Below are 15,053 nucleotides of genomic sequence, written 5' to 3'. Positions count from 1 at the left end.
GCTTCAGTTAACAAGTTAGCTTACGCCAAGGTTGGATTGGTAGCAGTAGGGAAGCAAGCTAGTTAAATGTTCAAAATAACGATAGCTTGCCGAACAAAAGCAGTCTTACCTATGCTGTCAAATTGAGAAACACCTCTGTTTTTCGACGAAAGTGAATTAGTAATCCATAGGAACATTTATGTAATAAATCAGACGGATTTTAACGTCGTCCGTTGGCCCCTAGTTGATGTTGGACGTGGATGGGTAAAAGTCGTTTTCGCAGAGCGCTGCTGTTTGCCTTGTTGAGTAGCTCCTCTAGCCTAGCTCTTTCTGTGATCCCTCTCCCCCGCCTCCTGAGGATGAGTGACGGGCACATTAACCCCGCCTCTCACAAATGTACGCTTGTCTATTGGATTGCACAGCAAAGGGAAACGCCTTAGCAGCACGTGATTGGCTGGTCTTAGAGAAAAATACCCATGGTAAGGTGTACGAAGTAATCCTACTGGGTCGTTCTCACAATACACAGCGACTCAAAAACGACGAAAAAAATACAAAACCAATGTTCAAAAACATGTATGTTTGATATATGCTACTGATGGTGCCGAGTAGATGTGTGTGCGTATTTCCATTTCCCCCTAGCTGGATATTTTACCTGGCGATGTACAAATAAAACGTCAACACATCTATGTGCGAAGAACCCATATTGTTGCAGCCCCCACCTTCTCTGCGCCTGCTCTGTAACGACGCCGAAGCATATATAGGTTGCTAATCGAAACTAGCTTGTCATGTGAAGGGTCTCCAGACCGTGCGTAGCAAGAACGCCATTAGCATAGCATAGCATCTGGTGAATAAGCCGTTATCACACGGACCTAAACATGGTATGAAAGCGTGCTTGTGACAGTCACGTCGTGTGTATGAGTCGACTTGCGTTTATGTGGACGTTTTTATTTTGATAAAGAAAGAAAGAAATGCTCAACGGTTGTTTACCGACGCGTTTATGTTAACCTGCTAATTCCAGCTAACTAGCATCCTGGCTAACAGGAAACAAGTCAGCAGACTGACAGGGAGCAGCAAAGGTGGGTGGAGTTAACAACCCTAGTAGCATTTTATTTTTCAAACACTTCTGTTTATGTGTAATTGAGGTTACTGTGTCATTTTAATTTCTTTAATATGGTCAGTCAAGTTCCCATTAAAACATTTTCAAAAAGACGGAATAACTTTTGGTAAACTTGTTCTTCCTAAAAATGTTGCAGCTTCTTCAATTCTATTCTATATATGGCTTTTTCGTTGAAACGCAATATCATAATAATTCAGAGTTAAATGATTGAATATATAGAATTGAACTGAGAAATGGTTTTGTTTTTAAGTTAATTGGCATATCAAATGGATAATTCGGATATTATTATAGTTCTAGTAAGGCACTTGAGGAGACAAAATGAGGATACAACAGTGTATTTACTTGTTATGTTTTCCACTGAGCAATTATACAACACACTGATGTAAGTTGCAGGCCTGTGTTAGATAATACAGTACCTATTGAAACCATCTTTATGCTAGGGTGTCATATTTTCAAAAACAATGAAGAGTAAATAATATAATGTGATAAGAGATTTGGTATTTTTTATATAATGCACAGTCTCTCAATGGAAATGCAATGGCTTTTCAGCACGTGGTGATTCAAAGTGCTTTACAAAATAAGAACAAAAGACATTTAAGAACAAATACAGCATAAATACATTATTAAATCGCATTTAATGCTGCTGACATTTTGTAAAGTTTGAGAAGATGTTTTTCTTTAATGATCACTAGTTATGTTTCTATGTTGATGATTGCCACATCACTCATCAGTTCCTATAACTTTCCAGTATTTTCTTTGTTTTAAATAATCCAATCATATGATTAACATGTCACTCACCATGCACACAGATATTATTTATGGCTGTGCACTATTCGGTTCATATGACAGAGCATGTTTAAACCCTTACCTTTCAAACAGCACATACAAAACATAGTTTTGCATTTCTTCTTTTCATTCATGTGCTTATTTAAAGGACAACTATTTGTAAAAAAATGTGTCGAATCCTATACTATGCACTACATACTCAACATGTGTACTATTGTTAACCCTACATACTTTGGTGTCAGAAAACAGTCATGTACATCTGTTGGGACACACTGTGCTGTAATTACCACGGCACTTCCTATGAAGCCTCAGTGCCAGTTGGAGACGCGTAACTATGGTAACTCAGTCAACCTCAGCTCTGCTGGAATCTGCAAAACCTGACAGCAAGCATGATGAACAGCTTCAGTTTTTAGGAATACTTGAGCTGTTAGAACATTTGAATTGTAAGAACAGATGAAGCATTGCGTAAATAAAACAAAAAGCAGGCCAAAACAAAAACACAAGAACAAATTACAAATAATGTTAAATAAATTCATCAATGAATGACATGTTTTGTCTTCAGAACTGCATAGTATTAGTTATACATATGGCAGGGTAGTGTCCAGTGTTTTCATACTGTAATAGTGTCCAAATCCAGGCCTATTTTTTTCATACTAAGATTCTAGACATACTTCAAAATCTCACATACTCATACACATCTATTAAACACACAACCTAAAAGTATCACTCATAAATAATACCTACCCAGTTCTTGTGTATAATGCTATAAAATGGTTGCAGCATTTTGCAGTTATACCTCCGATGTCAGTTGCACCACGTGTCTTTGAGTCTGCAAATTCTTCCCCTATGATTCTGTCCACTTAACACTTCTTCTATCTGTCAGTTAAAAGCCAGCTTTAGGTGTACTGCTGAGAAATGGACAAGTAATCCAACATGAACACACCACAGGCATCCCTCCCTCTTCTTTGACTCTAGTGCGATTTTGGACTTGCAACAAGCCTTTTTACTTTTAGAGCTAAATAGTGTCCAGATTATTAACTTTTCTATGTGCCTTATACTCCAATATAGATTTGTGAAAACTTCAAGCAATGGATTGCGACTCAGAAGCCACATCTGAGCGAATTCTGCTGGAACCCTACAAGTACTTGTTGCAACTACCAGGTGAATGTCCATGTCAGTGAATGCATAGTTGTGGAAGATATTTGTATGCAGCTATGTGGTCATCGGTTTTAGAGCTTCACTGAGCCCTCAACTGCTTTCTTCTTGTTAGTGGCACTGGATAATGGCCTCACCAACATGTATACAATAACTGATGTGATTGGGTGTACAACCAGATAGACACAAACTGCACGCTGCATAAGATGAGGGATGTTTATCTGGTTGATCCTAACACCTAGCTTTGTGTTTTTAAGAAGTGCCACTTAATGTGCTTATTGTATAGAGGTTACGGTTCTGGCTTTATCTGAAAGGACATTACATTCATTCGTTGTGAAATCTTCAGTTCGGTTTTAAACAAAACTACTTTTTTAGAAAGTGTGCATTTGGAACACAATCATGACTAAACTGATCCATTTAATTACCATTTTGAGAGATGAATATCTGTAATACAGCTTAATCTCTGAAGAAATTAATACCAATATGGCATAATTGTTAACGTTTAAACTGTTGATTCTACAGTGAAACATTAAAATAAAGACCACATCATTTAGACTGATTTGGTGTGAGCTGCTGAGTGTTGGAGATATTGTACAAAGAGAAGCCTTCCTTCTTTCCAATATAATATAACTATTTGACATCAATTCATGGTGCTTAAAGTGCCAAAAAATATCAAAAGCTAATGTTTCAATAATCCGGATACTCTAGATCAAGGATCTCCAACACGTCGATCAGAAGACAGCGGCGAGCTACTGAAAAGCAGCTTGATTATCGATTATAGCGTAGTTACGTTGCTTCTTGATTTTTGGGCCGCGGCTGGACAATAAAGTTTTTTTATTTTAGAATTGTTTTCTGTCACACGAATATCAAATTGGTCGGTGACGCAGAGATCAAGGAACAGACGTGACAGCGGCACAGCGACACCACACACGGAGCAGTCTGCTTTCTCCACCAACACCAGTCCAGAACCAACCCACTCTGAATCAGGCCCTGTGGCTGCGGCTCAGAGACACACAGGGAGGGATTTGTGTTTTTTGAAAAACACTCATTATCGTCATGTCAGGTTTTTGGTGGATTTAATCAAGTCTTGGATTGCAGAGTATGAATGTCCTCTTGCTATTTTCAGTTGATAAATACGTGTGTAAAGTTTGTGAAGGCAGGAGGAAAAAGCTTCCGCGATCACCGTCTCCTCTCCGTTCCTCTACATACCTTTGTGAAGCAGCTTTTTCTGACATGAATGTCATGAAATCTAAATAGAACAAGACTGACTGATGAACATTTAAATGACTCTATTAGAGTGAACCTAAGTGGGTACACTCCGGCATACACCTGTATGGTGGACTCCATGCAGTGCCATTCATCTCACTAACTGTACAAAAGAGTGAAATGCTTGTAAGGTGGTGATTAAGGAGATTTATGTGCATTCTCAGTGATGTACTCACTATGTGGGCCATAATAATATGTGAGACATTTTCGTTTTCTTGGACCTTGATGTGAAGTTAAGATTTTTGATAAGCTTTAGGTATTGCAATTTCACACGTGTACAAAAGTAGCTTAATTCAACTGATGAGGGCTATGTGAATAAATGTAAGCAATTTGATGCAAGTAGCTCTTGGCCACTTTCATTTTTTCAAAGTAGCTCTCAGATGAAGAAAGGTTGGAGATAATCCATAGACCTTGTTGTGAGCAGTTATGTAGTATTGTATTTTATTTCTTCTACTTCGTACCTATGGAATTTTCTGTGGCCAATGCCAATGATTTTGAAAGCAGGGCGGCAGATGGCGGACATATAAAGCCAATTATGATGTGTTTTCTTTATGCAGGAGAAAATAGTTTATACATGAAATTGCTCAAAATAAGGACTATGGATTATCCTGGATAAGAAGGTCAGGATTTCTGGAGACACGCATTGCTGTTAAGACTCTTCCAAATGGCTTTTTAACATAATTTTTTTCTGTCTTGACCAAGCGCTCCTCAGCTGCTCTTTGGGAGACCGACTTTATTTATTTTTTGCAAGTAGCAAAGTGACTAACCTAACGCCAGAATCACATTTTGGGTAAATAGGACAGGTCCTTCGGGTTTCTATTGGCTGGGATGTTTCCTTTTTAGCATTGTCACTGTCCTTAAAGCTCATAAGGAAACATATATTTAATGTCTGGCAGGAAACATTTTCATTAAAGACATTTTGCAATATTGTACCAGGGTCTTTTTCATAGTTTTGGGCCAAAATATCTATATTTTGGATTTAAAAATATACTTGACCGGCCCTGTTCTGAGTGTGGCTGCGAGCACTCAGCTGGAAACAGCTTCCCAACAGAGAAGAAAGAAAAAAGCAGCTTGAAGCCTGGTCTTTGAACAACAGAAAACTTCCTGTGTTTCATTCAGACCATTTCCACTTCTCCGGTCACATCCCTTCCTACCTGCTGCCTAAACAAAGTATTTGTGCTCAAGCCAACCTTAAAGTTGAACTCAAAATGATTTATAAATAAACATGTCATTTTCCTTTTTAAGTTTGGTATCTCTTGGGATATGTAGCTACCACCCACCTGCCACCTTCAACCAAGTGTCAATTATCACAGACATAGGGACTAGAAGGAATACATGTAAGTAAGGAAAGCACAGGAAGCTAATGATTTGTAACAGAAGTAATGTGAAAGATGCATTTAAAAGCTACTATTTCTTTAAGTTTGAAACCCTAACTTTTGTTTTCCGCTCTCTCCTCAGGAAAACAGGTGAGGACAAAACTATCCCAAGCATTTAACCACTGGCTCAATGTTCCAGAGGACAAACTGCAGGTGAGGAATGAACCATTGGAGCCTTTTAACATTCACATTCAAAGTCATCTTTAGTCGTAGAATGCTTTAAGAACGTAAAATGATGGAGTGCTTATTCAAGGCAATTGATGTTGTAATGCAACCAGAGTGTTGTTTCTTTACTGAATGTAAATGTAAAGCTTGGATATAGATCTTAGAGCATCCATAACGTATTACACCATGTTGTTCATCCAGCTGAGACTCAAGTGGAATGAAATTAAAAAGGTTGGCTGTGCTTTGAAAAACCGTAAAGTTATCCTTTTCTCTACATTTTGATCTGCAGCTTTCCCTTATTGCTGATATCATGACTTGTTTAAGTTGGATGCATTTTGTTTGCCCTCATACAGCGCTTGCTACATGTTCTCACATGCTAGATGTTCAGATAGTTGCGAAGTCTGTCTGGTTTAGGAATGCACAGGTTGTTTTTTTCGGAATATTTCGACATGCTTTGCTGCTGTGGCAAACTAGTTTAAGACTGAAGTGAGACTGAACTGTGCTGTAAAGACAAGTGCCTTAAATCAGGTCAAGACGCTAGAAGTTGGCAAGAGCTTAGTAGAGCTGCAGATTTAGCAGATTTTTTACAAAGAAAATATGGCCGTAACAAATTACAATGCAGAAAACAACTATAGATAATATTGTTCACTGAAAGGGTCAGTAATGTATTTTCATTTTTAAATGCAGTATCCTTCAGACATCTGCTCCAATAAAGTCCTGCTAGCTCTTTGCTTTGTATTGTTCATTATAAACTCTATGACAAAGCAGCTGTTGCACCTATTGTTTCATATCAAGGTGTCTCGGGACTCCATTCAAGTAGCGCAGTAGTAGCACATCATTTCAACATCAACATCTCTCAAAATTACTTTTAAAGAAGTAACACAAATACTATACAACGGAAGCATGAAACAATCAGACCTTTTCAAAAAAGGACACAGGATTTTGACGAATTTGATGTTTTCATGTCGTTTCTTCATTTGAATTCTAAACATAGTGGATTGCCTGCCATGAGGGGTTGTGCCTGGACTGTGACTTGTGTTTTGACTGTTTGTAATATAAAAGTCATTTCTGCAACAATGTGAAGGGCCTCATATACTCTACTGTATTTGTATCCGCTTCTATTTGCTGTTTGGTTATACCTGTTCAGTTTCCTAAAGTCACATCCTGTGACAAAAAAAAGTCACAACCTTTTTTTTGCAGTTTGATTGAAAAAGTCAAATACTAAATTGATAGTAATCAGCTGTCAGATTGAATTCATGGGAATCCAGAACAGTCTTGGAATTTAATAAATTGAGTATGACTGGAAAGCTGAGGCTCTTGTTGGTTCAATGTGTGATGATGTTGGTTTTCAAACTAGCCCTTTCATTGTAGTGAGACTATTCATTTAAGATGACCTCATTGTATAAAAAATTCAGAGGAAGTATGGCTTTTTAGAAAAAATGCACTTCTTACTAAAATCACAAATCCAAAGTACTGGAGGCATTTTTTTTTTAATGGAATCTTAACCTTTTTGGTCAATTTCACAGTGGTCAAATTCAGTACCAAATCTGTGTAACAAATGGTTTCAACCCAAAACAATTTTAAGACATAATAGAGCAACCATCTTATATGACACCCTAATGTTCTAAGACCTTAAACACTTCCATATTCAATTTTAATTCATTCATTTTCTTTTCAAATGTACAACTCAAACAACTTAGCGCAGTCCTGAGCTCCTTTTGAATAATCTTCACTTTCCTAGAATTTATATTATAGACACCAATTATTTATGGCATATGCTGTTGAACATGAACAAAGTTAAGGAGAGCAGCTAAACCAGTGTTAGTTTCTGCTGCTGGAATCAAACTGTTAAGGCCATTGTAGCTTATTGTTGTACTGTTGCGTACTCTATATCTAGACCAGTGGTTCCCAACCTTTTTTTTACCAAGGCACCCCTGAAAATATTTCTCGACCCCAAGGCACCCCAACTTTTTGTAGATTTAAAAACCACTTCAGAGCTTAAACTAAAAACCATAAATACACCAAAAATTGGTTTTCAAATGTGTATTTAATTGAATAGAACATTTTATAGAACAAATAATGTATTCACACATTATAACAAGAACCAGACTAAAAATGTCAACACCATTTCTATGATGAATTCAATATTATAAACAGGCCTACTAAGTAGGCTCTTTTGTTTTGGCTGAAAATAGTAGGCCTACCTGTGTAAAAACACGAATACAGATCAATACAGTTATTATTTTACATTTGGATTTCAAAAGAGGCAGGCCTATGATCACTTAGATTAAATAATAACTTAATAGAATTGGAGGGATGAAACAATGCCCTCTGACCTGACTGTGGTCATGTGACTCATCAACCACATCCCAAATATGAAACATTCTGCATTTCGCTATCCAGATAATACTGATTGACAAAATCATAAATCATACATTTATAAGAAAGGCACACAAATTAACATCCAAACATAAACATTTCTCAGACCGTTACACGGTGCTAGTGCGACACTTGTGCCTGCTTTTGTGAGCGGAGTCTCTTGATGCGTGGGGGGATAGTGGACAGCGCAACGCGGAGGTCCTGCTCCACTGACAGCCGGGTCCGGGTCTTGTTTTTGACATATGCGAGTGAGGAAAACGCCAGCTCCCACAAGTAGGAGGTTGGAAACTGTAAAAGCACCTTGATGGCACTCTCTGAGAGGGATGGATACTCGTGTCCCACAAGCAGCCAAAAATATATCCAAACGTAGTTCCCCGTGCTTCAGTTTCAGGGAGCGGTCCATAGATAGCTCTGCGAGTTCATCCTGAGCTCTGCTGTTTAAACTTGTGGCTGATATTAATGTTATTTTAGACTTCTTTTGCACTGCTGTTCCATCATGTTCTGTCATCCCTGCCTGTGTTGTTGAGGGCTGGGGTGCTTCTTTATTTATTGTCACTACGTAACGGTCCATCTTGAAATTATTTGGCGCGAGGATAAAAAGCTGCTCTGCACACCGTAAACAATGACGGCTGACGTAAATCATGAGAATTTAAGCTGTTTAATATTTCTAAATCTGAGCAATATATGTTTTATTAGCTTATGAACTCCATTGTACATGTAATAAAATAAAGTGTATATGAAGTGAAGTTTATTAAGTGAGAAAAAAATGTGGAACATAAAAATACGTTTTTTTGCGGCATACTTGGACAGTGCTCGCGGCACCCCAGTGTGCCGCGAGCACTGGTTGGGAACCACTGATCTAGATGATGCAGTAACTGGCAGTCAAATATTTTAGAATCATCTGGCAGCATTTAGAGATGACTTGTTTCAACTTCATGACGGTTCCTGATCACCTCTTTGATCAAAGCATGGTTCAGGTCCCAGACAGCTTCCCAAGCAAACATACGTCTCCATCCATTACAGTGTTTTGGTCACACATTCTAGGATCCTGCCTGATTAGATCGCAACAGACACATTGAAGTGTGTGTAAAGATCGCGAGTTGATTGGCCTTTCCTCTGTCAGATTAATTTCAAATGAGCCATTTTGGATGTATTGGTTTTATTGAGCAGGGAGTAGGGAGACCAGGTCAATTAAAGTGAACACTTCTGAACTATTGAACTGAACATTATCCAGTGTCCAGGGAGGAAAATATATAACTTGTATTTTATTAACGTGCATGCCCTTCACTGTGCAGAATGCTAAGTGCTCAGCCTGTCCGGTGTCATTAGATTTTGTGTTCAAGAGGTCTCCCTTTGTCCTGCATTTTTATTAAGCCCTCCCCCATGAAGAGGAATCCTAATCCTTCAGCAGAGGTCGCGCTGTTGTCTCCTGTAGTAGTTTCATCTCCCAGTGCATAATAAAAGTCAATTTAATAAACCAAAAAAACGATGTTTCTGAGTAATACAGTTGTCAGTCTCTTCTGAGTAATTATTAAATATAACAAAACATCCATCTTACAATTTGAGTCAGTAGATAATATATATGTAATCACAGCTTTCACGCTGCTACGCTGCGTTGCATGTGTTCGAATTAATAAGTGCTGACATTTTGAATCCACGTTTACATTTGCTCCTTGAGGCTACAGTGACACGTTGCTTCAGAGTTTTGTATTTGAACAGGTCTGGATCTGTTGAGTTGAAGCCAGCTTGCAATTCATATGGCCTACGTTCATATGCAGATTGTAAACAAAGGCATATCAAAGAACTGTCTCCCCCTATGACTCCCTCTGGCTCTCCCCTTTGCACTTAATGTAGCAGCTCTGTAAACTCCTCCTGAACCCATCATGCGGACTAAGAGCTCTCGTCGTCATTAGCACACCGCTGCCAACAAGTCGCCGCCATGGAAACAACCATGCCTACAGAGAGATGGAGGCGATGACAGTGGCACACTCTCGTTCATTTGGCAATGCATTTTTAATCAAACCCCCATACAGTCTGTGCTTCTCTACAGTGTAGCACAGAGTAGGTGCTGGAGGTTTGGGAAATTCCCTCTGTTGGATGGTGACCTTTAGGCTTCCTGCTGTTCTCTGTGATAGTGTAGGAAAAGTTAGCTGTCTTCTATTTATTTTTGAAAACGTGTCATTCATGAGACTGTCTCCTGCCTCGGGCTTCGAGCTTCTTGTGGGTTTAAATTGTGTGACTGATGCATAGTGGCTATAATGAAGCTGCCCCTGTGAGAAAGTAATGAGGAACCGGATTGCGATAAGCATACAAATATGATACAGAGCAACTCTAAACTGCTGGAGAGTTTAATCATACAAGGGTTTCCCCGGGAATTGGTTTCACAGCAGTAGTTTGACACATCACATCTCTTGATCTATTTCATACTGACAGCCTAAGTAGTAGCCACACTCGTTTAATATAATATGCCCTTCTTGAAATAGCTCTCAAGCTCTGCGGTTTTATTTCATAAAAATGAAAAAAGAAATGACACCATGGCAGTAGTGTTTGTGTCAGATGAGTAGGTGTTTCACCGTGTCTATGAAACACTGCAGGACAGCTCTGTATCGTAAATGAGTTAATCATTTACAAGCTTCATTATCTACATTGTGGGAAACAGACACACAGCATTATATATAATACAAGATCATTGAGGAAAACAATTGGCAGACACACAGCAGCAACAGACAACATTCAAAACACACCAGATAACAATCCCAGATTATGATTGTACTTTGGTTCCAGATATCTGTATATCTGTACCCTAACCTGCCGTACATTTGAAATACATTTGCACACTAAGCTTTCTGCTCTAGATGAACGAGGAAGCATTTTTGAATGACACACACAAGTAGGCGTGCTGTGTGATCATGTGACCATGTTAAAACCTTGGCTGACTCAGAGGTATTGCTGTCGGCGCTAACCACAGAGAGACAGGTCACACATAACTGACCTCTCAGTTTCACAGTTATTTTCTCTCAATATATTTTTCTCGGCGCACTTGTTTGTTGTGAAGTAGAACTGATTTCATAATGGATCACTGATTATTGCCTTGGCAAACAGGATGAGTTTCTGCGTCAGTAACCTCTGCTGCAAATCAATGAAGTAGTCTCGCCGAGTAGTGAAGGCACTCTGCACTTAAATGGCTGCATTATACAGCGACATTCTGACTAATTTGCTTTCACAAAGACACTTTGAATCTCATTTCTGGTGCTTGTGAGTTTGATCATTACTGTTAGACAACACGTGATATATTGGATAGCCATTGAATAGTTATTCATAGAGACAACAGTCTGTATGTTCCATTTTCTCCATGTGTGCATTCATTGTAGCTATTACCCACAACCCCCCTGCTCTTGTAAGTGGCACACTGAGGTTGCAGGGTGAGCGAGTGTCCGGGTTCCTGCCGAAGGAAAGGTTGTGTTTGGCAGATAAACTGCTCTCTGGCCATCTGCCTGACCCACTGAGCCCCTCTTTGTGCTCCCCAGCCCCACACAAACAGCTTTCACTACCAGCCACACCACTTGTCTTTAAATCAGCCCAGCACTCAGGCAGGCTGCACGGCCTGCTCAGGACAGCAGACAGATATGTTCTGTTATCAGGAAAGGCATCCACCTGATGGACAGGGGACGTTTACTAACTTCTCCATGAGAGTCATACTGTATTGAAGCTGTTGGAGCTTGTATTTCTAATGATACGTACCAGTACACATCTGTTTATCTTAAGAGTTAAACCTGCGCAAAGTCATGTAGTGTCACTTGTAGCTGCTTAACCATAATGTCCTCTAACCCCTCAAAGCCACCGCTGCCCTCTGTTAGACACATCTATTGGGTTATTTTTGGAGTAGAATCTGAAGTGGCTCCAGTCTGGAGCGTAAGTCTTCATTCTCTGTGACTGACTGCCTGTTTGTTTCAGCAACAACAGTTATGTCTGCTCAGTTCAGGCAACAGTGTAGACATGGCACCATCTGCTGTAAACATGTTGTAGTGCATCGTTCACACCGAAAGTTCCTGAGAACCTGTTATTGGTCAAGAGTTGATGTAGAAAGTGTTCTCAGTTTTTGAATCATAAATCTATCGATCATAAATCTATCGGTGAGATTTATGATTCGAAAATGATAAGTAGGGTAGACATGTGGAGATTATCCGACTGAACAAAACGTGATCCGTCTCTTAAATGTGTGTCTACCACAGACCTTATTTCGAGCTATTTTCCAAAATCCTATGGAGAAATTGCATTGCTTTTTTGTCGAAGGAACCCATGCGCAGCTTACTTCCGGGTTTTAGGACGCGTCACTGTGGCACTCTATTGTAACAGTTCCTGAAAGTGAGAAGAATTATATTAATATGGTAAAGTTGATTTGATTACACAATGATTCTCAAATGTTGGTGTGTTTGTGTCCTGCTCAGGGGATCATCGAGGTGACGGAGATGCTGCACAACGCCAGCTTGCTCATAGACGACATCGAGGACAGCTCCACGCTGCGGCGAGGCTTCCCAGTGGCCCACAGCATCTACGGCATCCCCTCCGTCATCAACTCAGCCAACTACGTGTACTTCCTGGGCCTGGAGAAGGTGCTGACCCTGGAGCACCCTGAGGCTGTCCCAGTGTTCACCAGGCAGCTGCTGGAGCTGCACCGCGGCCAGGGCCTGGACATCCACTGGAGGGACACCTACACCTGTCCCACGGAGCAGGAGTACCGCAACATGGTGCTGCAGAAGACTGGAGGGCTGTTTGGCCTGGCCGTGGGCCTGATGCAGATCTTCTCAGACTGGAAACAGGACCTGAAGCCCCTCCTGGACACACTGGGCCTCTTCTTCCAGATCCGCGATGATTACGCTAACCTGAGCTCTCGCGAGTACAGCGAGAACAAGAGCTTCTGCGAGGACCTCACAGAGGGCAAGTTCTCTTTCCCAACCATTCATGCCATTTGGTCACGTCCCGAGAGCACACAGGTGCAGAACATCCTGAGGCAGCGCACGGAGAACATGGACATAAAACGCTACTGTGTGGACTACCTGGAGAAGGTGGGCTCTTTCGCCTACACCCGACAGACACTGCGCGACCTGGAGATCGAGGTGTACCGCCTCATCCAGGGGTTTGGGGGAAACCCTCAACTGGAGAGCCTGGTCAAACACCTCAGCCAAATGCATCAGGAGCCTGAAGCCCCAGCAGAGGCCAGTCCTGAGCCACACTCCAGCCAAAACGACTGACCTCACTCACATCCTACCCCCACACACTCCACCAAACGTGTGCTAATACAGTTATACAGATATACACATTTACCAAAAACCATTGCACATTGCAGAATGTTCAATTTACAACAAAAACTTGAGCTTTTGAATTCTGCTTTGACTGCACACAGCGGAACCAAAACCCCAAAGCAGCCCTAAATGTTGCCTTTCTCTTTGTGTGCTGGATGGCATCCTTCACATGCTGTCACTTTTTGTATCCAATTGTAGCTGTGCAGTCAGTGGAAGAAATACATTTAAAAAGAAACCCATCTTACCTTGGTATTATGTTTGGTTTTCTGAAAATGAAAAAATAACCAGATGTCAACAGAGCTTAAAAGGCTTTCTTTTCATGTGCATATACATGTTTTTTGTTTTTTTTATGCTTCCAAACAGAAATGGTTTATCTGGAGCTGAGTAAAATCTGGGTGTTTGGAATAAGATGTCTCGAGTGTGTGACGTGCGATTTGAGTATCCTTAATCATTAAACCGTCTGAGTGCCAATCCTGAAGAAAAGAAACTGCAACTCAAGTGTCTGCTTCTTATGTAACCAGCCGGTATTATATGCAAAGCAGTGTTCGTGCTGATTATGCTCGGCTGTATATGAATACTGTTGATGTTCGTAGCAGACTGCGTTTCCATTTGGTTCAGATTCAACACAGCTCTTTGCATCCCTTGTATTTTATTAGGGAGACTGAGTGACGCCATGTGTAGACCCTGCTGCAGTTAAGAACTTCTTTTGCACCTATTGAATTAAATAAACATCAAAGATAACCTGTTGGCTTTTCTGACTTCTAAAATGGTCACAACTCTGTGGCATCATGGCTGATTTTGTTTTCATGATTTGAACTGAATATGTGTGATGTGATGGGCAACAGAGGCACCCTTTTTCCAGAGATAAGCAGCACCATCTACTGAGCACACTGGTGTAACTGAAACTCAAAATGTGACTGACAAAAAGTAGCTGTTTGTTAAAGTAGTTATAGGCTAAATCCTACACTGGACCTCAAGGCTTAGTTGGAATCACACATGGCCCCTCCATTGCTAAACATTAAGCCATCATTATTTGCAGTATTTGTAATCATAATCCTTCTTCTGTTGCACCAGATCCATGTGTTTACTTTTCCAGGCATCCAATACTTTTGCAACTTCTTGCTGAAAAGTACAGGTACTACCTAGTACACAATTACCAGCCACATGCTAAAGAAGCACTATTATACTTCTTTCCTGTATAGTTCAAGATTCAAAGGTTCGAATGTCATATGCACATAAGCTACAGTGTAGAAATGGCAATGAAAATCTTATGACCCGAGCTCCTCCAACAATGCAACATGGTGACATCACTACGTAATACTTGCGCTTCTATTGGCTAGTGCTCCAGCACATTCAACGTCATCGGCTTTATTAACAAAACAATAAAAACACCCAAAACAGTACTCTTGGGTTTCTTTCCAAGGGTTAGAAAAGAAAATCAATACTGCTTACTGCTCTCATAGGGGCGGGTTGACCAATCACAACAGAGCCTGCCAGCTAACCAATCAGAGCAGACTTGGCTCTGGT

General features: G+C 40.3%; 1 protein-coding gene across 2 annotated transcripts; it reads left to right on the top strand.

Moving 5' to 3' along the window:
- Window positions 1–730: 730 nt before the first annotated feature.
- ggps1 (geranylgeranyl diphosphate synthase 1) lies at window positions 731–14,397 on the top strand. Of its 2 annotated transcripts, none has more exons than XM_010788285.1 (4): window positions 731–857; window positions 2,951–3,043; window positions 5,762–5,832; window positions 12,672–14,397. In XM_010788285.1, exons 2-4 carry the CDS (start codon window positions 2,971–2,973, stop codon window positions 13,473–13,475), a joined length of 948 nt encoding a protein of 315 aa, XP_010786587.1. In that variant the 5' UTR covers window positions 731–857; window positions 2,951–2,970; the 3' UTR covers window positions 13,476–14,397. The 2 variants fall into 2 exon arrangements, with proteins under 2 accessions (XP_010786587.1, XP_010786586.1); XM_010788284.1 differs by having other exon boundaries at window positions 732–1,055; window positions 12,672–14,396.
- Window positions 14,398–15,053: the final 656 nt, after the last annotated feature.

Source organism: Notothenia coriiceps, unplaced genomic scaffold (genome assembly GCF_000735185.1).
Source record: "Notothenia coriiceps isolate Sejong01 unplaced genomic scaffold, NC01 NC01_scaffold00031845, whole genome shotgun sequence".
NCBI lineage: Eukaryota > Metazoa > Chordata > Actinopteri > Perciformes > Nototheniidae > Notothenia > Notothenia coriiceps.
Note: the sequence above shows the minus strand (reverse complement) of the source record. Positions and strands in the feature narration are given on the sequence as shown.

Bases quoted from the DNA above. Each gene is read 5' to 3' on its own strand.
- ggps1 (XM_010788285.1), top strand. From the start codon at position 2,971: ATGGATTGCGACTCAGAAGCCACATCTGAGCGAATTCTGCTGGAACCC. The intron at 3,044-5,761 runs GTGAATGTCCAT...CTCTCTCCTCAG, and splicing joins GTACTTGTTGCAACTACCAG to GAAAACAGGTGAGGACAAAA. The intron at 5,833-12,671 runs GTGAGGAATGAA...TGTCCTGCTCAG, and splicing joins TTCCAGAGGACAAACTGCAG to GGGATCATCGAGGTGACGGA.